The sequence below is a fragment of the Geospiza fortis genome, unplaced genomic scaffold (genome assembly GCF_000277835.1).
Source record: "Geospiza fortis unplaced genomic scaffold, GeoFor_1.0 scaffold52, whole genome shotgun sequence".
In the NCBI taxonomy this organism is placed as follows: Eukaryota; Metazoa; Chordata; class Aves; order Passeriformes; family Thraupidae; genus Geospiza; species Geospiza fortis.
In genome coordinates this window covers 93,915-121,457 of record NW_005054659.1, presented here as the reverse complement: position 1 = coordinate 121,457, position 27,543 = coordinate 93,915, and the positions used below count along the sequence as shown (strand labels likewise).

The 27,543-nt window shown below is 42.1% G+C and overlaps 1 protein-coding gene across 3 annotated transcripts in view; it reads left to right on the top strand.

The window, feature by feature from the left end:
- RCAN2 (regulator of calcineurin 2) overlaps positions 1–26,965 on the top strand; it is an 81,315-nt gene extending 54,350 nt beyond the window's left edge. For all 3 annotated transcript variants that reach the window (XM_031064931.1, XM_005430607.3, XM_005430608.2), the window contains 3 exons: positions 14,390–14,563; positions 17,178–17,349; positions 24,207–26,965. In XM_031064931.1, the coding sequence (XP_030920791.1) occupies positions 14,390–14,563; positions 17,178–17,349; positions 24,207–24,367 (507 nt within the window). In that variant the 3' untranslated portion in view covers positions 24,368–26,965. The remainder of the gene's footprint in view (positions 1–14,389; positions 14,564–17,177; positions 17,350–24,206) is intronic.
- Positions 26,966–27,543: the final 578 nt, after the last annotated feature.

Genomic DNA, 27,543 nt, shown 5'->3' with positions numbered 1-27,543 from the left:
AAGGAGTAACAATTCTATAAAGAAAAGGTCTTGGATAAGGGGAATTTACTTTGGGAATAAGTAGTTGGTATAAGTATGGTAAAATGATGATATAATGGAAGTGTACACTTGTATGTAAAATGAGGTGTGGATGATAATGCTGGAGGTTGGTACCTATTTCATTACTCTATTTTAGAATCATAAAATTACCAAATCACAGCCTGGTTTGAGTTGCAACAGACCTTAAAGATTACCCAGTCCCACATTCTGCCGTGTCAGGGACATCTTCCATAGACCTGCTTGCTCCAAGCCCTATCCTGCCTGGTTTTGAATGCTCCAGGGAAAGGGCAGCCACAGCATCTGTGGGCAACCTGTGCCAGGGCCTCACCCCCCTCACAGGGAAGAATTTCTTCCTGATACCCAATCCAAATCTGACCTCTTTCAGTTGAGGCCACTTACTTATATGAAGGTACCCTCATTGGTTTATTCCCCCCTAATGTTTTCCATTAAATTTGAAGTTTATATATAGCAAATCCAGTTATATTGTGTTTCTGGTTTGAGTATCCCTTGGAGAAAGTCTGGACTATGCTGAGCATGAATGTATTCACTTTTAGTTGATAATTTGCCCTTCTTAATTTAATACTAATGTCCCATACTGATTAAATACACAATTTCAATTCAAAAGTGTAGATTCTGTTCTTGGGGCTACAGCTGATGCTGCTTCTGCAGTGCAGTGATTGCAGCTGGATGCAGGCACAGTCCATGCATTAAGCTGAGTGGTATGGGACACCCTCTGAACTCTGAAGATGTAACCTCCACAGGAAACGGGTGGCTTCCCTTTATTTTGAACAACTGCTTCCACCAGATTTGGCATCCCACTTCTTCTCCCGTCATTTAGAATCTATTTGCACCAAAAAATCTCCTTGACCTCAAATCCAGACTCCTTGGGTCTGCACTGTGTCATGGGAGGCTTAGGTGGGATTCCCCAGAGGGGGATTGGGCACTGAGTGGGCTCCTCAGGGAATGGCCACAGCCCCAAGGCTGACAGAGCTCAAGCAGTGTTTGAAAAACACTCTCAGGCACAGGGTGGGGTTGTTGGGGTGTCCTGTGCAGGGCCAGGAGTTGGACTTTGTTCATCCTTGTGGGTCCCTTTCAGCTCTGGATGTTCTCTGGTTCTGCACATTTGTCTCCAGTGTTCCAGACTGGCACAAGGGCATTTGCAGGGCAAATGCAACACAAAGCCAGTGTGAAACAGTGCCACAGGGCAAGAAACAATGGGATACTGATTATTTTTGTGTCCTACTTATTTGTAAAAAACTTGTTCATAAAAAGAAAAAAAATCTCCTTTTGTTACCACTCTGCTTGCCAGTCTCAGGGCTCATTCCTTCTCACCAATTGCTCTGGATCTGTGGACAGCAGCTTCAGTTTCATAATCCCAATCCAGTATCTTTTTAATATCATGCTGTTACTGATATATTTTTCATATCAGGAAATGAAAATTATTTTTATGAAGAGCAGTGCTAGTTTTAGCTGTAAGATAGGATTAGTCTACTTTCCAATTCTTGTTTCTAAACAGAATTCGTGCCAACTGGAAATTTTCCAGTTGGTTGAAAAATGACATGGGAGCAGTTTGGTCAGGAATATTTGCTTTTTCACCCTGGGGTTCCTTCTGTCTGCCTAATAAAACAATTATATTACTGTAAGACTGAAATTCCCTGTGCTGTCTGGAAGTGGATGGTACTAGTGGCTGTTAAGTCAGATGGAAACCTCTACTTATTTTTCTACCCTTCTGTACCCAGTACAGAACCTGTATCTGTCATCTCAGCCTTTTTGCCTGCTGGAATCTGCTTACTAAGTCCACACAAATCCTCTTTCCTGGTCTGCACAAGCTCAATTTTCTGATGTGTGCTAAATTCTTGATGTCATGAGGTACTGTAACACTTGTAAAGTTCTAGAGGCTAATTAAGTATTGTGGTGCATACTGGAAATTAAAATAGCTGTTGAAGTACTTTTTAATAGGCAGGTAAACCACTGTGTGGTGTTCCCTTGGTATTTCAGCATCTGTGCAGGTTGAGATCCTGACATCCTCTAAAAACTGGGACCTTTGATGGGGGAGAAGACAGCCTCTCCAAGTGTAAAAATGTTTCAAGCACTTTTTTTTTCTTTTCCCACTGAAGTTTATTCAAACTGGAAGGCATCTTCAGTTATTTTGTAGGTCAGTGCTGAACTGGGGATTCCAGTGACAATCTAGAAGCAGCATGGAGGGAAGAGTGTATCATCTCTGTTTATGGAGATGCTTTCCAATCATTTTCTGCCACGATCTGCAAAATCAAATTCACAGTTAAACTTTTCAGACTGATAACAGCATTAAGAGGAATTAGACCCAGTGGATTACAGCTCATTTGAGCCTCCTCTGAGGGCACCAAATCAGTGGATGTGGGAGAATGAGAAACTCGCAGTCTTTTATAACTCTTTCAATGCAATGTGTGAACATTAACATTTTTGTCTGTGGAAGTTCTGCTGTTTGAAGTTAGGAGGAACAGACTGTTATTTGTAGTTATTCCTTTTTCTGAACTGAAATGATTAATTAATTAATTTATTTATTTATTTACATTGCCGTCTTTATATTTAGCACGATTCCTGTTGTGGGGAAAGTCTATATACTATGTAATAATTAAAAAAGAAAAAAAAATCTGTTCAAATAAATGCATCAAGTACAATTGTTCTCTTATAAACAGTTAGTGAAGGAAGGACTACAAGGAGCAAATTAGGTTACAAAGAAAATATGCATAAAGAATTGATGATGAACATGGATTTTCACTGGCAAGCTACAGAAGGAGATGTGCTCCATTCTTCTAAGCATGTGGCCTCCTCTGGACCTGCTCCATCAGGTCCATATCCTATTTGCAGTGGGGTCCTCAATGCTGGATGCAGAAGAGGGCCAGAATCCCTTCTCTCACCTCCTGCACTCCTTGTCTTTGGTCCAGCCAAAGACATACATGATGTGTATGAATGTGATGTCAATATCCCCCAGTTTATCACATTTGTAAACAGGACATTTCCTGCTCTTCCAGCTCACTGATGATTTTTTATTTAGTTTCCTTTTTATCACTTCCTTACATGTTTATCTCTGATACTTCTGTTTATGCCATTAATTCTGAAACACCATTTACTTGTAGGGGATGTAAGTTTGCTAAGGACTCCACTCAGCCACTTGACTGGAGGCAAAGTATTCCCATGCTTGGTTTATGTTCACTGTACAAAGAGCCTCCAGTCTCAGAGGCTGCAGCTCCTAGGAGCTGCTGAGACGTACAGACAACAGACCTGCTCGAGTAATTTGCAAACGAAGTGTAAGACAGGGAATGACAGATGGTTGGGACAGACTGAGAAGAGCAAGGAACAGTCAAACAGCGCAAGCACAGCATTAGACAGTGGTCACAGTGCTGCTGGTTGTGACTGGGGAGGTCACTGACTGTGGGCTGCAGAGGAAGTAGAGAGAGGATGATGATGAGAGGATGTGCATTGGTGGTTCAGGAGTTCCCCTTGTACCTTTTTCATCAGTTAAGTAGCATTTATGGAGCTGCATGATATTAGATTCTATTCTGCTTCCTACTGGTTTGTTTTTTTTGCTTCATAGTCACTTTCAAAATTGTCAGTGTCCTTTCCAAATCCAGACAAGTTGAAACTGTATTTTTAGTCCTATTCGTACAGTTTGCAGTCTTAGAGGAGAGGAGAGGGAGAAAGCATTCCCCATGACTGATGAGAAAAGCTGAAATGCTATAAATGTTGATCACTGTAGGCAAGATAGTAAATCAGGAATGGGCAATGCAAGCATTTTATTAGTTTAAACTGTCCCATGGCTTGTTCTTGTTTATTTTTCTAGTTTAACTGGGTTGACAGTGTCAGGGAATAAGTAGTGTGCATTTTATGGTTGTTTTACAACATTGCATCTCCAAGACTATAAATAAGACAGTTTCTCAGCTCTTGGTGTTGCCTTTATTGTAGTTCATCCTTGCATTTAGCATTTTGCACACTGACGTCCTGATTCTGCATCACAGCAACAGAGGTGTCCCCTGACACTTCCACAGCCTCAGTAACAGTTTTTTAAGAGGCTGAGGTTTCTATACTCCATTTGGGGATTGTGTAAAAATAAAGTGATTCAGAATGAGTTAGGAAAACTCTGGTTCTATTCCCATGGTTTCCCATGAGCCTGTGGTTTCCCCCTGTGGCTGTGGGTCCATCCTGGCCTCAGTGTCACTCCACAAACAGGAAGGTGGGGTGGCCTCAGGAGGCCTGAGGATATAAAATTGCAGTTGCCAAGGATCAATGAAAAATAGTGTCATAATAAGATGGATATTTATGTAGCTTTTCTTACAGTATCAAAGTTTATACAGTTATTAGGAAGAAATTCTTTGGTGTGAGGGTAGTGAGGCCCTGGCAGAGGTTGTTCAGAGCAGCTGTGGCTGCCCCATCCCTGGAAGTGTCAAATGCCAGGTGGGACAGGGCTTGGAGCAGCCTGGTTTAGTGGAAGGTGTCCCTGCCCATGGGTTTGGAACTAGGTGAGCTTTTAGGTACCTTCCAACCCAAAGCATTCTATAGTTCTATGAATATGAATAATTTTCACACAGCTTCTCATAACAAATAATTTCAGTCCTAGTTTTGTGCACAGGTTTGACCACCAGTCCCTTATTTATTATTGTCTCTAGCACTTCAGTTTGGTTGTGGAGGTGTTTTATTCTTCTCCTGGAGTGCCAGCTAAGTATTTTTATGAGAAATAAAGGCTTGTGTCTACATTAGCATTTTGAGTCTGAGCTGGGCATTCTCATGAGGCAACTTTCCCATTGCTCTTCATTAACTGTGCTTTTTGTTCACATCACAGAGCAGTTCATGAACTGGATGCCTTTCAGATGAAATTTATATAGAAGATGCACTCTAGGAGTGTGCCTGATATGCTCCAACTGCTAATGGGCATTCAGTCTGTGGCACCTGATCAGAAAGTCAGCACCAACTGTTTTGTTGCAGAGATCTGCCCCTGGAACATTCCTTATTAACATAAATGTAGCAGCTTTTGGTAAAAACTAATTAAGGTTGTTTTTCTTCCTTATTTTGTGTGCTAAATTAAGATAATAAGAACTTTAGAAACATATACACAGTAATTTGTTCCTTTTGCTACCTATTAATTGTTGGGCTTAACAACAGGAACAAGACAAAAGCCATAGCTGGTATTGTACTATGAACATTCTTAAATCCAGTGCAGATGAGCCCCTTGGAGTTCACTACATATATTATCTACTCTGTTATTAATTGGAATATTAAAGCAAACAAAAATAGGCAGTTTTTTCAGGACAGTCTGAATATTTTTTTCACGTCTTTGTTCTTAGCATTATTTTTACCATTCTCAAGCCAAAATGTTAGGTTGCTATTTGGAAAACAAATGCATTAAATCTTCCACAAATCTGTTCAGGCTTTGATTTTTTTTCTTATTGACAAATACAATGCAAAAGAGAAAAATAAAAGGCAGCTATTATGTGATGTTGCACAATGATGGTAGCCAGCACTGGAATCAAATGTAGCTTTTCAGGGAACAAAGAATGATGTCTCTACAGAACACTCCCCAGCACTGGGGTTGAAACTAATGGATCTGGTCATAGAATGTGCACTTTGGCAGCTGGTTTGAAAGAGCACTTCCAGCATTTCAGGGAGCTCATACAGCATCTGGAACTGGAGTACTTCAAATATGGTGTGCTCAGAAAAGCTGTGGCTGATGATACAGTAAAATAATAGTGTTCCTATAAAGAAGAAATGTAAAGTGTGGATTTTTCTTTTAGCTCAATCGTTGGGTGTGAAATTGAATTGAGAACTCTCCAAACTATAATCAGCCCGCCACTTGGCATTGCCACAGGAACAATTTATTTCATCTTGAAGGAGCCTTTGGTTTCCAGATCAGTGGAGCTAAGCAGGAGGAATGTGCGTCACATTGAGGTAAACAGGGATGTGAGCTGGTTAAAAACAGAAAAGGCAACGCAGCAGAATTCTGTGCCCCTGACATTTGTCAGCCTCTTCCGAAATGTGAATGCATTCCCATTAAGCTTTGGGGCAGATATTATCTCTGTACCTTTTGTTGTGCTGATGAGCTGGAAGAGGAAGGAAAATTTATTTGGTTCAGCTGATTTTTCAAGAGGGACATCTCTGTTGTTCTGTTCACCAGGATGTTTGCAGTGCTCTCATGCTGTGGTGGGCTGTGAGGGATGGATGCCTCCTCCTGCCAGCATGAGGTGGGACCAGCAAACTTCTTCCAGCTCCTGACCTACTTTTGCCATCAGGGCTCTTTGAGAGATGACGAGTTACAAATGTCTCTACAACATTGTGTAACGTCTGTTAGACTTTCTCAAAGTCACTCTCTGGACCAAGACAGATCTGTAAACAGTAAACATCACATCAAATATTTCTGCTGTCAGAATTATTTTGGCACAATGTGGAGGACAGAACACTCAATGCATCCTTTAGGATCTAAGTTCTATGCAGATGCCTGTGAAGAGCCCCAGTGTGTAAGGATAACACAGCAGGATGTGTGAGCCATGGGCCAGGGCTGTGTTTTGTTGCCAGTGTGCTCCTGTTTAGGGTTGGTTCACTGCAAATTGCAGGGCAACAAGGCCACTGAGCACCACTTCTGAAATACAAACTTTCTTTGTATTCTTTACATAGTAAAGCTGTGCATTCTTTACATAGTAAAGCTTAAAGGTATTAGGCTCCCCTTTAAAAGGATTGCAGTAGTGCAGGCAAATCAATCTTCATTTTACTGGAGAGAGCAAGACTTAATGCTTTTTGTAATGCCCCCCATCTTGAAGCCCAGCCTTAAATTTTTTTTTTGCTTTACTGTTTTATTTCATCTCTGATTCACAATTTACCTGACCACCTCTTGAAAACAGGAGAAAGCCAAGCATAGAACAGCAAACTGAATGGACTGGGCTAGCAAACTGGATTGGTTTGTTCACGTACTGAGAGAATTGTTCAATTTTGGAATATGCTAATTACTGCCATGTTTAATGTAAATAAACCCAAGCTCTTTCCAGCCCTGTCTTAATGCTCTAATCCAACTTCATGAAGAAATCAGCAGGGCTGTGCACTGAGTTCCAAGGTAAGGAACACATTTGAGACAATACAGTAACCAGGAGGTCATTGCAGAGTACTTTGTGATTCTGATTATCTGACAAAATAGCCACTTTTCCCTGGTTTTCCCCCCTTTCAAAATGTCTCACATGAAGAAATGTCCTTTTAAAATGTTCCCTGGTGAATGACAGGTGGAAAGACACATTTTTCCATTCCTGTTGCCAGCTGAGAGATTTCATTTGGTAACAGAAGAAACTTTCTGCAAACCAACATTCAGACAGTAATACTCAGGGTGAATATTCAAATAATACCTTCCCCCTCTTGTAAGAAGGGAGTAGGAAAATCCCACACTCTCAGCTACAGCTACCTACAGTGAAAGGTGAAATAAAAAGCTACAACCTGGAGACCTTTGCCTTAAGGAGATCTCTAAATGATAAATATTCGCTTTATTCTCCTGCCATTACTTAAAGACAGCAGGACAAGCCCATAGGAAGTCTCTATTTATCACTGGTTTAAAATATTTCCTCTATTTATAGCACTCCTGGAATTTTAACTGAGAATCAATTGTGGTTTTTCATATGCACTACCAGGATTTCCCAATGAGTTTCATCTTTTTAGAAGCAGAGAATTTGAAGAGGCTGTTGCTTACCCTGGCTACTTGTGGGAGTTCTTGCTTTTAAGGAATTTTCATGTGTAAATTGTATCAAGCTGCTTGCTTGTTTTGTGTGGATCATTAAATAATTGTTAAAAGTACTTCAGATGAACCCAGTTATTTTAAGTTTTCATTAGACAAATCAGGATCTCTTTTTGTTTTCCTCTAGTCTCTCCTCTCCTTTGGTCTTTGAGAACCACAGAAATGCATAGTGCTCTTCTCTAATCTTTCCTTCTTACCCTTTTCATCAAAGCAATTAGGCTTTTTTCTATTTCTGGGCCAGTGGCATTTTGATATGTTTCAGGTCTAGTGCTAAATAACTGCCTCAATTTAAGTCTAAATCTTTTAACAGGCAGTCTTTGTTTAATACCAACACTGTTGGTTATTTTAATTCTGCTAATCTCTTTCCTTTTACATTATTTATTGATTTCCTTACAGACAGATGCAGCAGGAAACACCTCATACTTTGGGTTCTGTTTCCCAAGGCAAGATCCCAGAATCCCAGAACAGTTTGACCTGGAAGGGACCATCCCATTCCAGCCCCTGCCATGGGCAGGGACACCTTCCACTACATCAGGTTGCTCAGGTCCCTGTCCAGCCTGGCCTTGAACACTTCCAGGGATGGATATCATCTACCTTCACCTCCTGTGACAGGTTCACAACTTCTCTGATCATCCTTGCAGTCTTTTGTTGCTCTTCCATCTTGCTTCCATCTTCCTTAATCATGGATGAGAAGAGCCACACACAATTTCCAGGCAAGGTCATTACAATACCCTTCACATGGCATTGACATATCTCAATGCTGAAATCACTTCAGCTCATATTTTTTAGGCTTCTGTTTTAGTATTTTTGTTAAATGTGCGTCACCTTAGTGACTCCTTTATCCGTCTAGAAGTAACTGGTGTGCCCATCCTCTTTGGTATAAGCAGGGAATTAATCTGTTCTTAGATTGTTTTTTCTACAAGACTCTTCAGTGAACAACTTCCACAGTTTTACCAGATTCTGTCTTTTTTCTTGTGCCTCATGAGAGCTTTGTAGCTTGTCTGGAAACAGAATACATTCAACTCTGAGATAGGAGTTTATGTCTTACAGGGATATTTATATCCACTACAGAACTAATTTCAGGAGAAACTAATTTCATAATTGTGAATTATATCCCTTTCCCTATTGTGGTTAGTTCCTTGGAGTATCTTTTACATGAATGAATGTGAAAAATTAAAACAGGAAAAATACTTTCTTTATTTGCTTGCAAAACTCTAGGAAAAGCATTTGGCTAAAGTTCTAAATCACAACCATATCCTAAATCAAATGTGTAGCAAGGGTGATAATGAGTGTAAACACATTGAATAATAAAATGTAATTTGGGTTCTGAGTTCTAGGGCTCTAATCCAAAGCTTGCTGATGTCTGTGGAAAGGCTTCCATTGATTTGAATTAGGCCTTGGCTTTTGTCCTGAATGAACACAATACCAGTGGAGCTATTCATGAAAGAAATGTTTGGAAATAAATCACAGGAACTTGCTGTGTCAGAACCCAATTCACTTGCTAATTATGGCTGTCATGTTTTACAATGCTCATTGTGTCGATACTTTGTCATAGTCCCTCACATGAACTAACCAAATTCAATCTTAAAAAAATAATTTGCTGCCACTGCTGTAATTGGAACATTGTTTCTGGATCATTACTCTGATGTTTGAAACCTTCTTTAACTTCTAGACTAAACCTATTTATGCCAATTGTTTCCACTCATTTTATGCCAATGTAGTCTTTTAGATTTACACCATACAGTGTGATTTGTCCTTGCTCTGAACAGTTCTGGTAAATTACTGATGACTGTCCGTCCCATCTCCTCTCAGGCTTTGTTTTGTTTTGCTAAATAAGCCAAGCATTTAAATTTCTTATTTAGTACGTTGTTAATTCATAGAATTATGGAATGGTTAAAGATGGAGAAGACCTGTAAGATATCAAATTCAACCATTAACCCAGCACTGCTGTGATGACCACTAATCCATGTCCCCAAGTGCCACATCCACCTGCCTTCTGAGCACTCGCAGAGATGGTGATTCCACCAATTGCCTGAGCAATCTGTTCCAATGCCTGTCAACCCTTTCAGTGAAGAAATTGTTCCTAATGTCCAGCCTAAACCTCCTCTGGCTCAGCTTGAGGCCATGTCCTCTTGTCCTGTTGCTTGTTCCTTGGGAGCAGAGCCCGACCCCCACCTGGCTGCCCCCTCCTGTCAGGGAGTTGTGCAGAGTCAGAATATTCCCCCTGAGTCTCCTTTTCTCCAGGCTGAGCCCCTTTCCCAGCTCCCTCAGCTGCTCCTCATCAGACATGTGCTCCAGACCCTTCCCCAGCTCTGTTGTTCTTCTCTGGACTCATTCCAGCACCTCCCTGTAACGTTTATCTGGACCTATTTCCATTAATCTGCTTAGGATACAGGCAACAAACCCTGCATTTTTAATGAGCTGCTACAGTGCTCCATACAATGCTCTTAATACTGTCTTTGCTTTACTGGAAATACTTTTCCAAATATACCCAGCATCTTGTTTACCTCCCCATGGCTGCATTTCACTGATCTCTGTCACCATGTGACTTGCAGGGTCTTGGTCCCAGATGAGCTCCCATTTAGTGCTAGAAATAGTTTTGATTCAAGGAGGGCATAGGTTTGCCCTTGTCCTCAGAGGCTTTTAGCTCCTGTCTGTCACTCCAGTGCTCATTTCTTCCTTGCATGCTGCTCTGTTTGTTCTCAGCATTGGCTGTCCTAAATGATAACCATCAAACTGGAGTAATCAGCAGCTTTAATTAGTATGGTCCTACTTTGTGCTAATTTCATTAATTTAGAAAACAAACAGAAAAGAACTTTGGAAACTGCTAGAGGCACTAAGTGATGGGAGCTGACAGAAGGTGACAGGAAAGAACTGGGGAAAGGTGCCCAGTGTTGGGCAAAGGAATAATGAGATGAAGAGAGGGCACGAGGCCCAGGAGGGAGAAGTGGGAACCTGGGGAAGTAAAGGTTGCTCATATCTTCCAGAGCATTAATTGGGCCTCATTGAGACATACTTGGGATGGATGAAGACACTCCAAAATCCCAGAAATAAATGCATAACTCATGACTTTCTACATTTTGACTTTTTAAGAATAGCAACACTGCTGCTTAACTTTGGATGTTTCCTTTTTTTCCACACAAGTTTCAAAGTGCTCTGAAAGTTCAAAGACTTACTTTCTAAAAGCATTTAAAAGTACTGAATCCTAAAAGCACTTTAAAAGTCTCGAATTGAGAGGATTATGAGTCTTGAATAATTTATCCACAAAACTTGAAAGGGAAAGAATTTTCTTAGGTCTTTATAATGTATATGATAAATTTTCTTATAGATTGGAATGACTCTGAAAGACTTTTATCCAGATGAGTGCATTCAGCAGATATTAGAAGTCACAGGCAATAGCAATTAAGGCATAAGGCTTTTCCTGGGAATTGATATCAAGCTCGGAGGAGTGGGGATGGCTCAAAATGCAGCTGAGGGCCATTAACTTCATTTGATGATTAATGACCTCTGCTGAGGTCATTATTATTATCAGCTGAAAACGTAAAAAAATCCAGATGTATGAATCTTTTTAATGGGAGTTGCAGTTTCAGTCAGTGCAGTGGAAGTGCCCCCACTGTGGATAGACTGCCCTTTAATAATAACAAATACAGGGCTTGATTTCCCTCCTCCCCACAGCATTTTCAGGAGCATTAATCAAGGCTGGGTCTCTAAAGCTGTGCCAGTATAAAATTGAAAAGCAAGCAGAATAAAGTCCATAGTGCTTTAAAGTTCTCCCGTAGTGGCAACAGCATCCAGGACTTAATCAGCTGTTTTTGCAGTTCTCCATCTATTCCTTTCAGTGCCTAATCAGAGTGAGTCTCAGTGTAGCCCAGGGATGTGCCCAGCACATTCCTTGTGCTCAGTGTTCTTGCGCCCACGTTTGAAATTGTGTCTTCCCTAGTGTTGTGTTAGGTCCCTCACCAAGATCTGGGCTCCGGGTTGTGTTACAGAGGGGGCAAGCACACAGCCCTGATTGCTGCATCCAGACACGGAGCATCTCTTTATTAATGAATAGTCAGTAGGAATAGATACTTCCCAGTGTCCACACAAGTCCATGCATGGTTCCTTCCACTCTTGGTGAAACTTTTTTTTATATGATGAATTTTATTGTCGGCTTGTAGAGAAACTGAGCTACTACTGGGAAATGTTCACCTTGCTCCTAATTTTTGATTTATGAGACTTGATCATTATATATATTTAACCCAGCACTGCCAAGTCCCCCACTAATATGTATTTAAAATTCTTTATTTCATTTAAAAAATGTACTGAAGAGGTCTGAAGTAGGTAATAAAGCCAACATGAAGACACAAGCTTTAATTAGCTATGTTTTTGAATGCTGTGTGAGTCCTACTTTACACAGACACTGGGCCCCTGTCCCTTTTTCTCCCTTCCCCCAGCCCTTTTTCCCTGGTCATTGTGAAGGTTGTAGCATCAAAATTCCAATCAGGACAGGACTGAGATGACTGCTGCTTTTGGCTGACCTTTATACAAATGCCACTGGATGTAGGCTTCTGCTCAGGAAAATGGAATTTTCAAAAATATAAGCAAAGCAGATAAAAAGCATAACTGAGGTGTAACAATTTGGACATTGGGTGGTAAGACTAGACCTGCTTGTACAAACCTATGCACTTCAAGTGTTTTTGGGATTGCTGCATGCCTTTAGTCAGCCTCTGCCAAACCACAGAGCTCTCACCTCCCTTTTTTCTTTTTCCTTTTTCATTCCTCCAAAGTATCTGCAGTGAGAGGAAGAGGTGAGTGAAGTCAGGCAGAATGAAATGAAAATCATGAACGCTTAATAGACCATAGGGAGGTTCCTTTGAAAGGGTGCCAGCAATGGAATATCAGTTATGGGGAGGAAGACCACAGAGCTGGCAGTGAATGAAAGGAGACCGGGCACATGCACCGTGGTGTCACAGCCCTACCTGTGGAACTGGGCTGCTTCCCTGTTAACTCCTTAGTAAATGTCCCACTCTGACAGTAGTTACTCCCACGGTGCTGTTAGTGCTCCCTGATGCAGCTGCACTGTGCTTCTGGATGAACTTTTCTGAGAAGTTCTGAATTCTTTGTTTTGCAGGTAAGCTCAATAGATGAGAACTGAAGTATTGATGAGATTACATAAATTGCATTTTCTTTTTTGTCTTCTGTAGTCTGTTATCCACAGTAAGGGAAAAGAAATTGTTTTTCTGGATGAGAAACAAAGAAGTATTTTAAATCATGTAAAAATGTGAGGACTTACAGAGATAGCAAAGAAAACAGAATCCTGAAATGGTTTGAATTGTAAAGAACCTTAAAGATAATCTCATTCCAATTCCCCTCCATGGGGAGGGACACCTTCCACTAGACCAGCTTGCTCAAAGCCCCATCCAACCTTGCTTTGAACATTTCCAGGGATGTGGCATCTACATCAGGTTATTGTCAATATACATTAGGTTATTGTAATTATACAAACCCTGACATAACAGCCCTCAGTGTATATGAAATGGTGTGGCAAATCATCTTACCAGTGATTTTTTTCCAGAATAAAGCACTCCTAAAAGCAGGGGCTTTGGTCTGGCTGATTCTCTATCTTACAAAACTTCGTCTTGATTGCAGTAGCTAAAATGCTCAGATTTGATTTGTGACTCACTGGATAGCAGTCTGAAAACTGAGTAAACATGAAGGCTGGACTAAATAATAACTGCCCCCTTTCAGCTTTGGCATTTTATGAATCTGTGTTTGTCTGAATGAAAAGACCTGTGCAAGTGTCAGAATTGATTTAAGGACTTTGGGTTTATTTGATGGTGTGGAACTTAGTCCTCTGTGTGCTCACAGCTTGCAGAGAAATCATGGAGTCTGAGCCTCCAAGGCTGCCAAAGTGCCTTGAATTTCTGTTCATCTCCAAGTCCATGGGTGTGGTAAACTTCAGACCTTCCTTTTACAATGCTAAAATATCCCTGTTTTTGTTGTGAGCTTTGGAACGTATTTCTACAGCTAAACATTTTGAAGCCTGAAGTTTCTCTTTCAGACAGATCACTGTTTTCAGTTGTCCAATTTGTTTCCAGATGCTGCAGGACCTCTCAAAGAACAAGTGTGTATTCTCTTAAGTATCTATGACAAAACATCCAGAAAAACATATCATGCAATACAAAATGACCCTGCAGTGCTGATGTGGATGTAAGCCTCAGCTGCAGCCTTTGTCTGCTGACTCCACTGTAATTCAGCACAATGGTTGCTTCTGTGCAGATGAGCCCACTGTTGTCTGGTGTTTTCAGTCATGTGTCCTTTCAGCTTCATTTCATGTCATTGTCATAGGTTTGCTCAACTTTTAAGGGAAGTTCAATAGCTGCTGGGTTCTCAATTTGAAGACCTTTTCCCCTAAATCCTTTGCAGAGTTCAGCACTACCAGACCATTGCTTCCCTTAATTTCTTTTCACAGAGCCTTTATTTGTCTACGGACACCTGTCCCCAAAGGCCACAGGCTGAAACCTCCTGCTTAAACAACTGTCGAGTTTCAGATTGTTGTTTGACTCAGACTGATGTGACAGAGCACAAAGTGAATCTTCAGCATTATTTCTTTTTGCTTTGCAGGAGAAATTTGAAGGTTTGTTCCGTGCCTATGATGACTGCGTGACATTCCAGCTGTTCAAAAGCTTCAGGCGTGTGCGGATAAATTTCAGCAGTCCCAAATCAGCTGCTCGTGCCAGAATAGAGCTGCATGAAACACAGTTCAGAGGGAAGAAGTTAAAGTTGTATTTTGCACAGGTAATGAAATCTGGAATCTACTTTTGTGTTTCTGTGCAATATTTCTTTAAAAGCTATGCACTAACACTGAATAAAAGTAATAAAGGCTTCTCCCATGCCCAATCTCTCTGATAGAAGATTACTTAAACCTCCTTGTGTTGACTGAGCTGTTTCTGCCCTGAGGGTCTGCAGTAAATTTAAAAGACCACTTAGGACTAAAGTTGCTCATCCAACACACAGAATTATGTATCTGAGAGGTGAATTACAACACTGGGTGTTGTCTGTGGGTAACTCTCTTAACTAACTACAAGAAAGTGCTAATGTAAAGAATCCGAGTGAATAAAAAAGGTGGGACTGGATTACGTATTTGGCTGCCACCCTGAGTCACAGTCAGGCTTCCTCCTGCCTTTTTGGCTTTTCCTTACTGAATACATGAATTACAAATACTGAATTCTCTAAAAGGAATTTATTTAGTCCAAGTCAAAGGAAGAAGGTAGGGGAAGAAAAACACTCCCAGCCTGGGCTGTAGGTGATTATATCCATCTATTGGAACTGTCAGGTGGGTGTTCACTTCTCCTTGGCCAAGGGAGAAAGAACATAGATCTCCCACAGCAGGCTGGGCCTCAGCTAGGATAGAGAAAGTTGAAGGAGGTTGAGAACCCAACCACCACCTCTTCTGAATGCAGTTTAATAAATTGATGTGGTCACTGTGGCTTGTGAGATAACCACTAGTGGTTATAAGCAATATAGGTGTGCTTTGAGCTGCCAGCTTGGCCCTTCAGAGGTCTGAGGATAAGGGCTGGCTCACTTCAAGGTATCAAGCAAACACACAGTGTTAAATTATGAGCCTCTTCATCCTGGTCAGAATAGGAACTGTTTTGAGCCTAGGCAGGAGCAGAACCACAGGAAGATGGGAAGCTACAGCTGTGAAAAAAACCAATGTGCTTAATGAGTTAGATGAGCTCAGAAGATCTTACAGCTGGATTTAGGTGTTAAGAATCTGCCTCAATCCCATTGTCTATGCCCTGATCTCCTAAATCTAGCTCTGAATTTTCTGAAAGGTTTCAAAACCTGCAGTTAGGCAGAACTGAGAATGGTTTCATTCTAACTGTACATTCAGGAGGCTAATTGAAAACTTGGGATAACAAAAAAAAGAAAAATGCACAACAGTGATTAGTCTCCCTATCTAAGCTGATTTCCTGCAGAGCCATTCTGGTACCTGCACTATGCTCTCCAGTACACTGAGCCTTACAAGAGCTTATTAGTCGTGTTCAGGGCGTGAAGATGTGGCAGCAGCAGTGTCTGGAGCAGTGTCTGGCCTCAGCCAGGCTGAATAACGACTTCCAGACCTACAAGTTCTGGGGAGCATGGAGTTGAGAGATTCAGACTGGTTCTTTGCAAACCCCATATTTGCTGTCATGGAAATAGAGTTTATTGTGCTCGAGCTGGTTGTAACCTTGCTTAGGTATGGCTGCACTACAATTAATTTATATCAAGGCTTCTTTAACATACTAGAAAAGAGTAGGAATTAAAGTAGATAATTCAAGATGGATATAAAATAAGGGCACTCAGTTGCAAATGACTAAGGAACATCGTAGATTCCTTTTTCACTTCAACTAAAGAAATAAAATCTATAGAAACCTTTCTGAAGTTACTTACAAGGCCTTGGTGCAGGCGTTACTTGTGTGATGTCACTTTTTACTTAGGCATTTAGACCAGATCACAACAGTACCTTTACAGCCTCAAAAATTTCTGAGCTAGCAGCTGGGTCTATCAAACCTTTGCGTTTTTTCCTGAAAGAACGTACACAAGAGGCACAGACATTGTAGCTTTGCTGATGTCACAGCCCCACACTGTGCATTTACTGCAGAGGCACCATCTGTAAGGCTGAGATGAAATTCAGCTCCAGGCCTTCTCTTCTGAGACTTATGCTGAAACCCTGTCTGGGTGGCATTTGGGATGAGAAGGGTATGATTTGAGCAGTCATTCCATTTAGCCATCCTGTGCGGATCAGAAGCTGGACAATGTGCCCTGGCACCCCAAATATCCTGGGCTGCATCACCCACAGTATGACCAGCAGGCTGAGGGACGTGCCTCTGATCTGGTGAGATCCCACCTGGGGTCCTGTGTCCAGCACTGGGTTCCCAAATGCAGGAAGGGCATGGACCTGTTGGAATGAGGCCAGAGAAAGCCACAAAGATGCTCAGAGGGCTGGAGCCCCTCTGCTGTGGAGACAGGCTGAGAACTGGGGGTGTTCAGTCTGGAGAAGAGAAGGCTCAGGAGAACCTCACTGTGGCTTTTCAGTACTCAAAGGTGGCTTACAAGAAAGGTGGGAATGGATCTTTTAGCAGGGTCGGTTGCAATATGACAAGGGGAAAGCAGTTTAAACTAAAAGAAGGTTGCTTTAGGCTGGATGTAAGGAACAAATCTTTTAAAGTAGGAGTGGTGAAACACTGGCACAGGTTGCCCTGAGGAGTTGTGAATGCCCCATTCCTGGAAATATTCAAGGCCAGGCTGGATGGGGCTCTGAGCAAGGCAGGAGGGTTGGAGGAGGTGACCTTTAAAGGTCCTTTCCAACCCAAACCATTCTGTGATTCTTTCCTGTACTAAACAGTGTCTTTGTTATGCTTTAAAGATTCAGACCTCTGAGACAGATGGAGACAAGCTTCATTTGGCACCACCACAGCCTGCAAAACAGTTTCTCATCTCGCCTCCAGCCTCCCCACCTGTAGGGTGGCAACCAATAGATGATGCAACACCTGTCATCAACTACGACCTCCTTTATGCAGTTTCTAAGCTTGGACCAGGTAAGCTTGTGGTCCTTGGGTGAAAACGTGGCAGGAAAAGCAGACAAAAAATTCCAGTGTAGATAATAACTGTAGAGGGAGTTGGCATACAGCTGGAAGTTGCATTAAAATTTGGATTTCAGTTGATGCATGTCACGTGGTTCTTTGCTTCAGAATGAGTTTTGCCATGTCTAGGCACAGAATTGTGTGTTACCTGCAGCTTGTGAGAGCTGATCAAAGCTTTGCTTACACCATTTAGTGTGCTGAGGTTTGTGTCTGGATGACACAGCTGATGGTTTAGGTGGAGACTGGATAGATGTTTGGCTGTGGATGTAAGGAGTTTTTGCTGTCCATGACATCTGCTCAGTTCTGCACTCCAAGGTGGGGATTTCTCACTTGAAAAAGTGCACATTCACTGGAGTGGAGAATCTCTCACATTGTTCACTGAGAGAGAACTACTGTCCCCAGTCCCGGTGGGGTTGCTCTGTTAGGAATGCTCATTTCCTGATGCAGGAGGAATGGGATAAGTTGTAGTCTCCCTTAGCACAAGATAAATGTCAATGGATAATGCATCCAGGCTTTCTTCCATCTTCCCATCTTCAGGTAACGCCAGGAGTTGCAGCCAGCTGGGATTTTCAAGCAATGCTTTCCCTTGGAAAATGCACATCTGATAAAACCAAAACTTTACATAGGAGAGGGTTACTTTTGATTTAATTAAGTCATCTTTACAAATAGTTTCCTTTCAAAGCTGTTAAAGCATCCTGTTTTAGAATTTTCAAAATGAGAAAGGTTCCAGTTTCAGGTCCAAGCAGTATCATTTACAAATTAATCTAATTTACATTCATAAGCTGCAAGGAAAAAATAGCCTATTAAATTACCTTCATACCAAAATAAAATATTTCATATCCAATCTAATAACAATTGTGGGGGTGAGCTCATGAAAATTTAGCAGTTTATTTTTGAAATTCTTGTGGGATGAGAGAATTGTTTTCTCCCCAGCTGTACTGGGAATGCTGCTTGCTCGCTCTGAGAGCAGCTTCCAATTGCAGACATCTAATCATTGGGGCTTTTGTGCAACTGCACCAAAGGAACTCAGAGCTGGAGTGCATGGGGTCCAGAAGGATGTTTCTTGATTCACAAGGTTTGCAGGATTATCTCCTGTCTTTTTCAGATGGGATCTCTCACAAGAGGAAAATACACATCAGGAGATTCCTATGGTTTTTTCCCCTTCATCAGGAAAAAGGCAGTCAGGGGAAAGACTTCATACAATATTGCATATTATTATTTCCAGGAGTGATACTTGGCTTCTAAAATGCTGAATAAAAGAAAAACCAAAAACCTCCTTTTTTTTTTCCCCTTTGATGCAGCAGTGTTATAAATGGAAACATGTAAACGAATTCCCGAGCTAGCTGGGTAATAAATCAATTCCTGTTCTGGAGCAGTGGAATGTGAAATATCACTCATTGTCCCACACTCTGGGACAGCTTTGCGTGAAGGTCAAATTCACCCGGATTTAAGGAGCCTGCAGGGAGCAATATGAAAAGCCATTGTGTGCTCTCTTCTTTCTATTTTTAGCACTTGTTAGAGGGATCAATTTTAGTTAACTGCAGCGGCGGGTTTAAAATAGTGTTGCTGTTCTCAGTTGTGCATTTACTATGTTTAGAATTTCATTGAAAAACAAATCCCACTAACACTCATTTCTCAGTATTGCAGCAGTAAAACACTGCTGGACATCAAAAAGCATTGGTAGCCTCAGAGAAGAGATTTTTTTTCGTTCAAAAACACAATTTAAAAATGTAACTACAGCTTATCAGCTGTCGAAAAATACGCACTTGGCACAGTTGTTTACAGAACTGAGTGTTAGAATCTGACTTCCATGTCTTTAACTTGTGAGGAATCTTTTCTGTATTAAATGCAGTCATTTGGTATAATAAGCATCTGAGGACCAGGAAGACTCATTAGTGCTTCTAAATAGTGAACAGTGTCTTTGTATGCCCTCAGCATAAGATGAGTTTTATTGTCCTACTTCACTGGAAATGCAAGATGTACCACCTGGACACAGACCCATGCTCCTTTCCCATTCCCTGAATCCGGGTCATCTCCTGCCACAGTATGGTGCCATAATCATCATAGCCATAAAATTAGACACCAAAACTGTCCCTGGTTGCAGAATGTTGGGAGATTTGCTCCAGAGTGTAAGGAGTATGCTGGAAGTGAGTTAACAGATTTGCCACGTGCCAGCAGTTTTGGACAGGTGTTTTAGCTGCAGCAGTGACAGGTTGGCATCTTGGGGATCTAATGGAACAGATTTCTTTCTGTGCTCAAAAGGAAGCTGGTTTTGACCTCTTCACATGGAATTGAGATCGGTGAGGGTGCATTTACTCCTTAGGGAAGGTCGTGGCATATTTAATTAAGTTCCTGGATGATTGATGTATATTCTCACTTTCTACAGATGCAGAAATTAGGCTTTAAATGAGGCATGAACAGGCAGGAACCATGACTGTGCCTGGTGCTGACCACCAGCCTACAATCTTTTCAATATATTGCAAATAAAGGAGTGCAATTGTTAATCAGTTTGATGGAAAACACTCCCACTGTCAAGACAACTTTCAGCAGTTTGATATGCTGATGAAGATGTGCAGACATCAGGGCCTGGACTACAGAACAGCCTGGCAGGTTGCAAGCATTCCTGTAGGAAAAAGCTAGCTCCAGGTTAGGCCAGGTGAGGATACAACCTGGACCTGACAGGTAAACAATCAAACAACCACCCCACATTGCAGACATATTTTATGTGAGAAACCTTTGCAAAGTGGAGGGAGAGGGAGTCTCCAGGTCCAGCCTGTGTCTACAGCAGAGCTGCTCCTCTCAAAGGACAGGCAGCTGTTTGCCATTTATTAGTGCAGTGATTTGCAAACTATCCTCTTGGCACTAGAATATGCTCTTTCTTTTCTGGAAAGCAGTCCCTCCCACTCCCCAGCCTGCCTATATCTGCTCTCCTTCCCCCACTGCCTCATTCTTCACAACAGATTGCCCTGTACCCCCTCATTTCTAACTCTGCACTCCAGAGTGCCTTTCCCCAGGATCCCAGGTGCCACCCTGACTTCCCCTTGCCAGCCTCAGCCCCTGCTCTGCCCTGGGTTTGGCTTACCCTTCCCTAGGGGAGGGGAAAACGGATGAGACCAGGACCCTGCCCAGGAAATGCCATACATAGATAGGGATTTCAAACCATCTCAAGGCAGATTTTCTGTGCCCAAGTGTTTTCAAATTCTCATGTTTGTTATCACTGAGTCAAAGGAGATACTAAATACTTCATATGACTCCCAGGGAGGATTAAAAGGGGATGCAGGGGCAAACAAATGGTGATAGACAAAACTTTTCACCTCTGTCTTTCCTCTCCCTGCTGTTCTGTGGGTGCTTTTGCCTTTCCCTTCCTTTCCAGGGGCAGGGTACAGGAGAGCTGTACCCTGCCCCTAGTAAGAGAAAACTTTTCCTCTGGTTGGGAGAGGACGGTGCCCAGCTCTTACATGAGTAATGGCCTTCCAGGGAGCAGCTCCTGCACTTTGCTGTGGCAGATTTGTGCTGTAGAGGTGTTTTATGGAGGTATTTTGTGGGATGGGCTGTAGCTCTTCTGTCACAAACATGCATCCATACAAAGGACCTCCTGTTATTTTCATCCTGTTATTTGTAAAGCACTTGGGTGAAGGGACTGTAAGTGGAAGGTATTTTCATGATGCTAATGCCACATTTACATGAAATGGGCAGCTCTGAACTCATTAACCTTTGCTCATGAGTTTGAATTGGGGATGAAGTAGCTACACATTATCATTAGCATTTTTACATTATTCTTTATGTATATGAGCGTGATCTTTGCTGGACAAAAGGGCCCTGCTAGACAGGAACTGCACCATCAAGGAAAGGTCAGACTACTGACTCACAAAGGGATAGAAAATCCTATACCATTATTTTTAATTCTGAAATATCATAAGTTGCTTCTGTGCTCATCTTTCTTGCATCACCCAAGGCTGTGGGTTTACTCCTGGCTCATGTGGTCACAAAAAGTAGGGCCCAGTGACATAAAAGCAGCTGTGCTCATTGATAAGGGAGAAGACTTCAAATTCTTACTGGTTATCTTACGCAAAGCAAATGGTTAGAGAGGAATCACTGCTGTTTTCAGGGGCTTATCAGAAAGTTTTATTGACAAATCAATATAGTGGATGTGCCATAGCTGAATTCTTCCCTGAAGGGCAGAGTATATTTGACAAATTTTATGATAATTTTCTGAGTAAATTTATGTGAGTTGCCACTGTTAGCTTATGTAAAGGTTTAAATTTGTTATTACAGGATAGAGATAGGCCAAAGACAGCTGGAGGAGAAAGGCCTCTGTCCCCAAGAATCCTTTGGCTTAGCTAGCCTGTAAGAATTCTCCAGACAAGCAGGAGAAGCAGGAGCAGGGATCAGTGTAGGGCCTGGGAACACAGAAGAGGCCATGTCAGAGACAGCCACTGGAGAAATGCTTGGGTGGTATTACAGAAATTGGTGAGTCTTACCTATGTTAATTCAACTTGCTACTCATAGCTTGTAACAACCTAGGTCTTGTCACTCCAGTGACTCAACCATTGCTTCAGTAGCTGAACTGCTGCAGACTTAGCTCATTAATTTTATTTTTTTTTAATGCCAGAAATTGTGTTTAAGAGAAAAGAAAAAAAACCAAAGAAACAAGGAAGCAGTGGAAGGGAAGGGCTAATCTGGCTGTATCTATTGGATTATTTTGTGCTTGTCACCTTAGTGTATTTCTGCAAACAGTGACTACGTTTGGAACAAGATATGGCTGTACAAAAGTCCCAGAGTTATTGCTGTCCTGTTCCTAACTCAGCCATGAAAAGGTTTTGTGCTGTTTGCTTACAGAACAGAGTCTGCAGTTCATTTATGCTCAGAAATAACTCTATGCCTTAAAAACCTAATTTATGAGTGCATCACATTTTGGTTTGCAAAGTGACATTAATTGCTGCTGCAGTTACTTGTGCCAGAGGCATCTGAATATTTTTCCTTGCGTCTGTACTTTTTTCACTGTTCTTTTTCAGCAGAAAGAGTGAGTCCTTCTGGGAGGGATTTGAGCAGTAAAAGAATGTGGCATTTGAAGTGGCATTATTACCTTTTAAGAGGGCAGTGAGTGTGATTTCCTGGGCGGTGCTGCTGTAGGAGGACAGCACTGCGGAGGGAGCTGCCCGCCCGCGGTGACAGTGACCAATGCAGCCCTCGGTGCTGCCTGGCGGCATTGACGTCAGCCCAGAGCTGAGAAATTAGCTGAGGCCCGCAGGGAAAATGGGCAAAGAAAAAACATATAATTCCTCAATGCAGCACAACCAAGCTATTTCTCTTTTTATATTTTAGCCTATCAGCAAGACCTGTAATGCTTTGCTCGATTTGGATTCAGAGGAAAGGTTGCCAAAAATAGAGCAGTTAAATATCAACATTAATGGTATCACAGCAGTAAAATATTTCTCACAGCAAGATGCCTGGCTTATAGCTATTATTCACTAGTTGCCTTCTTGTTTTTAGGCAAAAATACAGTGTGTCCTCTAGTCTCAAGCCACCCAGGCTTATTTGGACCAGGAATTTGTCAGCACAAACAGCATGTGAGCTCAGTCCCAGGACTGCATGTGCTAATGCAGGGCCAAACCTGAAACCCCTTTTTCACATAAATTACTCAGCCACAAAGTGGCAAACAAATAAAACTCCAAATTAGTACCACAAGCAAGTCGTAAGTGCTTTGAGGCAGGGACTGCTGTTTGCTCCCATGGTACAACATGTGGCACTGCTGGGTTCTGCCAGTGGTGCAGCATTTAGGAGCCACTGTACCACAGAGGCCAGCTGGATTTGCTGGGGCCTCACCTTCCTCATCTCAAAAGATTTTGCAGGCAAAGTTGTTTTTTTTTTAAAGTCTTAAATTCATTTCTTGCAATTTAATTACCAATACCTACTTGTATCCCATGTAAAATCCAGAATACATGCAGTACCAGCTGATCCTTTGCTTATGGACTTTTGTAGGTAACCACCCAAGCCCATATGGGCCAGTCTCTTAATATTTGTACTCCACGATCCTTGTGGGTTCTTTCCAATTCAGAATATTTTCTGTGGAAAAAAAAAAAAAGCCATGTTCATCTTCCTCAGAGGAGTACTGTGTTGAAGCTTAAATAAGGAATGTAGATAGTTAGAAAGTATATGTACTGTTTAGGCGTTCAGCCTGCTCTAGTGAGCATTTATAGACTGCTCTGTAATCTCATCTGTAGAGACAAAATTCGTTACAGCCCCAGCTAAAGAGCTTTGAAACTCAAAATCTGTCTGCAGCAGAGATATGGGTGAATTTATTTCTGGAGAAATTAGATTAAGTGTTGAAATATAAGAGCAACAACTGGGCTTTAAACGGGACTGAAGGAAAGCCACAGCAAAAATAAATTATAACCCCAGCCTAACAGGTATGAAATAACTTCAGACCACAGGTTGGATAGGTTGGGTTCCAGTTCATCTTTTTAAGCCTGAACTTCTGTGTTCTTTCTTCTTCCTCTGCCTACTTTGGGGGTTTATTTCAGTGCCATTGGCCACCAATATTAGTACCAAAACCCATTACAGACACGAGGATGTGTGTATTTTATGATGTTTTATAGACCTGGGATCAAACTGCCTCCAGGGGCAGGATCCCCAGGATGTGTTGTGGCAGCTGACAGAGTCCAGCCGTGCTGGTGCTCACCTGTATTTAGGAGCAGCATACACTCAGTTCCCTCCCCAGGTGTGGAGTGTTCTGCACTCCAGGAGTGCCACGGACTGTGTTGCTACTCAGATTGCCATGGTTTGATGTGATTGCTTTTCTCTGCTTCCAGGAGAGAAATACGAGCTGCACGCAGGAACAGAGTCCACTCCCAGTGTGGTAGTGCACGTTTGTGACAGCGACATGGAAGAAGATGAGGACCCAAAGAATTCTCCAAAGCCAAAAATCATTCAAACTCGACGCCCCGGTGTGCCACCGCCTGTATCTAACTGAGCCTCTCCGGCAGAAGCAGCACTTCTCTCTCCTCCAGCACAGCTCTTGGTTTTTGTTTGCTTTGTTCTGTTGAAAGGCAGCCTTTGCCTTCTGAGCACCGGGACATTAATGTCATTGAAACCCCTTCACAGTAATCAAGCCTCTGTAACAAAAGGGCTAGGAAAAAGATCTTTGTACCTGTAACCATATCACACACCAACTGATAGATCTAGCTGGAAAGGACAAAACAAGGCTGAGGAAAAAAGGGTTGGTTTCAGTCTGAGGATCTTTTCACAGCTGTAATTTGCATACTGAAACACCACTACTAGAGATCATTTGGGTGGGAATTAGGCTAATATCAGTCTTGATATTCAAACTCCCAGGATTGCTACTGCCCTTCATCAAGCAGCCTGCTCATCTGCCCTCCTCACTTCCCAACAGTCTTTTTCCCTTTTCCCTTTTTTTTAAGGGGGGTAGGTGAGTTGTTTGTACTCTACTAGCAGCTTGGTGGCCTTTGCACCCCCCCTGGAATTTTCTGTAAGGAGTACTATCTTTGCAACATTTTCAGAAACAACAGAAAACAACCCTCTTCCAGCAATAGCTGTAGAGAACGGTGGTCTGAAATGGTGGCAGGGATGTGAGATGGAGCTCTCTGGGCTGAGGGGAGAGGCAGCAGCTGCTGGGGAGTCTGGTCAGTTCTTCTCTCTGGAGAGAAGGCAGCCAGAATATCACTAGGGATTGTCAGTTCATCTTCTATCAAGGGATGAGTGGTGCTTCTCTTCGGGTCTGAGGAGGAGGAGCTGACTGACTGCTCATGTAAGATGGGATTCCTTACTCTCTGTCATAGCTGAACGTTCCAGTAACATTACAGGCTGAATGCTTTCCTAGTGGTGTGGTGAATAGCCCTGAAATTGTCAGTAATGACTTGCACATCTCTAATATTCAGCCCTTTTCCCTTCCCATGTCCTGTGCTTCAAAACCCTTTTTGAGCTGTATGCAGTTTGGGTTTGTGGAGGTGAGCAGAGGTTAGTTGATTTTTTTTTCTTTTTTAGGCCAAAGAAAACAGGACCATAATTACACACTTGAAATTAGACTGCATGCAACTGAATCCCCTTTTTTCACCCCATCCTGCATGTTTCTTTCACTTGCAATATATACTGGGTTACAAAAACTGTTCTGTGTTTGCATCATGACAGGTCCCGGATTCCCTGTCTGGCAGGCCTTCCATGATGATTTATTTTTTTAAGGCATACTTGTCATTTGGAGAACATATTTTCTAGACATTTGAGCTCAGATTTTCCATATATTTAAGCATGCGCTTAATTTATGCACATGAGTAGTTCCAATGAAATTAATACTGCAGAAACTGAGCGTATGTGTAAGGTATGGTGGGATTTTTAAGCTAATTAGCTGCAGCTGTACTCCCCAAAGTGACTATAAAATGGCACAGCGAGCCTCTATGGTTTAAAATCCTTTACAGCTTAAAATAAGTAAATACATCTTGGAAGTTTATTCTAGGATCTGAAAAGTCAGCTTAGGTTCTGTAATCAAGATTTTTGTCGTAAAACCTAAAGATCTGGTTTCTGAGGGAAGGTTCCATCGCGCCCTTAATTAGCAGCAATGCTACAAAGCTTCAGCAGAGTCAAGTCCCCCTTGCAGGGTCTTGGCTTGGCAGCACTTCAGGACAACAGGTGTGTTGCTCTGTCGGTGAGGACAGGAGATGGCACTCCCAGCCTGCATGGTGAGGACATCTGGGAATGAGGACTTGTCATTCTCACATAGTTCAGCCTCTGACCACCACAGCTTCCCCCCGGTATTCCTGATGAGATGCAGTTCTTTGCTCAGCACTCAGCATATTTCCATAATGTGATAATTGTTAGTGCATTATGGGCATTGTTGTGTGCTGTTACACTGATGGAATACTGCTCATTAAATACAGCAGAGACTGAACAGAAAATGGGACTTTAGTATCTTCATGATAGAGGTGTGAAGTTTCCTTAAAGTAACTCCTTAGAGGTGCTATGTCAATTATTTTCCCAGTGATACATTTAAAATTGATTTCAGGAAACAAATTGTCACTCACAGGCCTAGGAATGTGTCCTGTTGAAAACACCATCTTAGGACACAAAGGATATTCCAGGAGTAACGCCACTGGCTTTTTTGAGAACACACCCAGCACTGATGTCCATAGGGTTTAGTTTAGCCCAGTAAGATTTAAACACGTGAATGATCAGATATCATTGCTAATGGATTTTTTTACAGGCAAGACTGTAGGAGGCCAAATCTTGTCCTTGTATCCATGTCCTCAAACTTTGGAGAGACATGGTTCTGAACTAAGTACTTTGGCCTCAAATGATGTAAAACTACACTGCAAATTAAAGCACTGGACCTTAAATGTTCTTTCCTCAAAGTGCATTTTCAAACAGATTTAAAACGAGGCCCCATTCAGTGACTACTCCGTGCTTTGGAAAGCTGTGTGGTACTACCCAGGAGGCAGCAGGACACAGCTCATTGCTTGGAGCATTGAAATAGAAACACAATTGCAAACCTGAAAATTCAAAGCAGCCTCTATGGTCAAAGCCTATATATCACCTGTATGTGATAAAATAATGATCATCATTAAAAAAAAAAGTGTTTCATGTATTATGGAATAATGTCCCTATCATCAAAGTATCAGCATTTGTGACTCTTGAGAGAAACTAGTGTTTTACTAAAGGCTGGTTCTTGCCTGACATGGAAAGAATGCTTTTTCCAAAAAATGCTGACTATCTGGAAGGGGAATTGTCCTATTCAGTAAATTACAGGCAGAGCCCTCCTCCTCATTTGAGCAGGAATTTGCTTTTCTGAGGTCAGCCACTCTGATTTGCACTTCTCACAGGGTGTCAGGGGTTCTCTCCTGCTGGAACCCTGGAAGAATGGAGCCTCAGTGTTACACTGTGGCTCCTGAGGCACAGTGGCACAGCCTACATACTTTTAATTTCCTCCCCAACGCAGGAGCTGGAGGGAGAGGCTGGAGGTGATGCCCTGGGGCCTCTGAAGGGTGGACATGACTCCTGCTGCTCTTTGGAAATTAAAAGAAGGAAATCAGGGGAGTACAGCTGCTGCTTCTGTTGCCTGCTGCCTACTTGTCCTTTCTGACCTCTTCAGAAATGAAACTGACATTTTAATGACTTCCTCACTACAGTTTAAAGCATGAA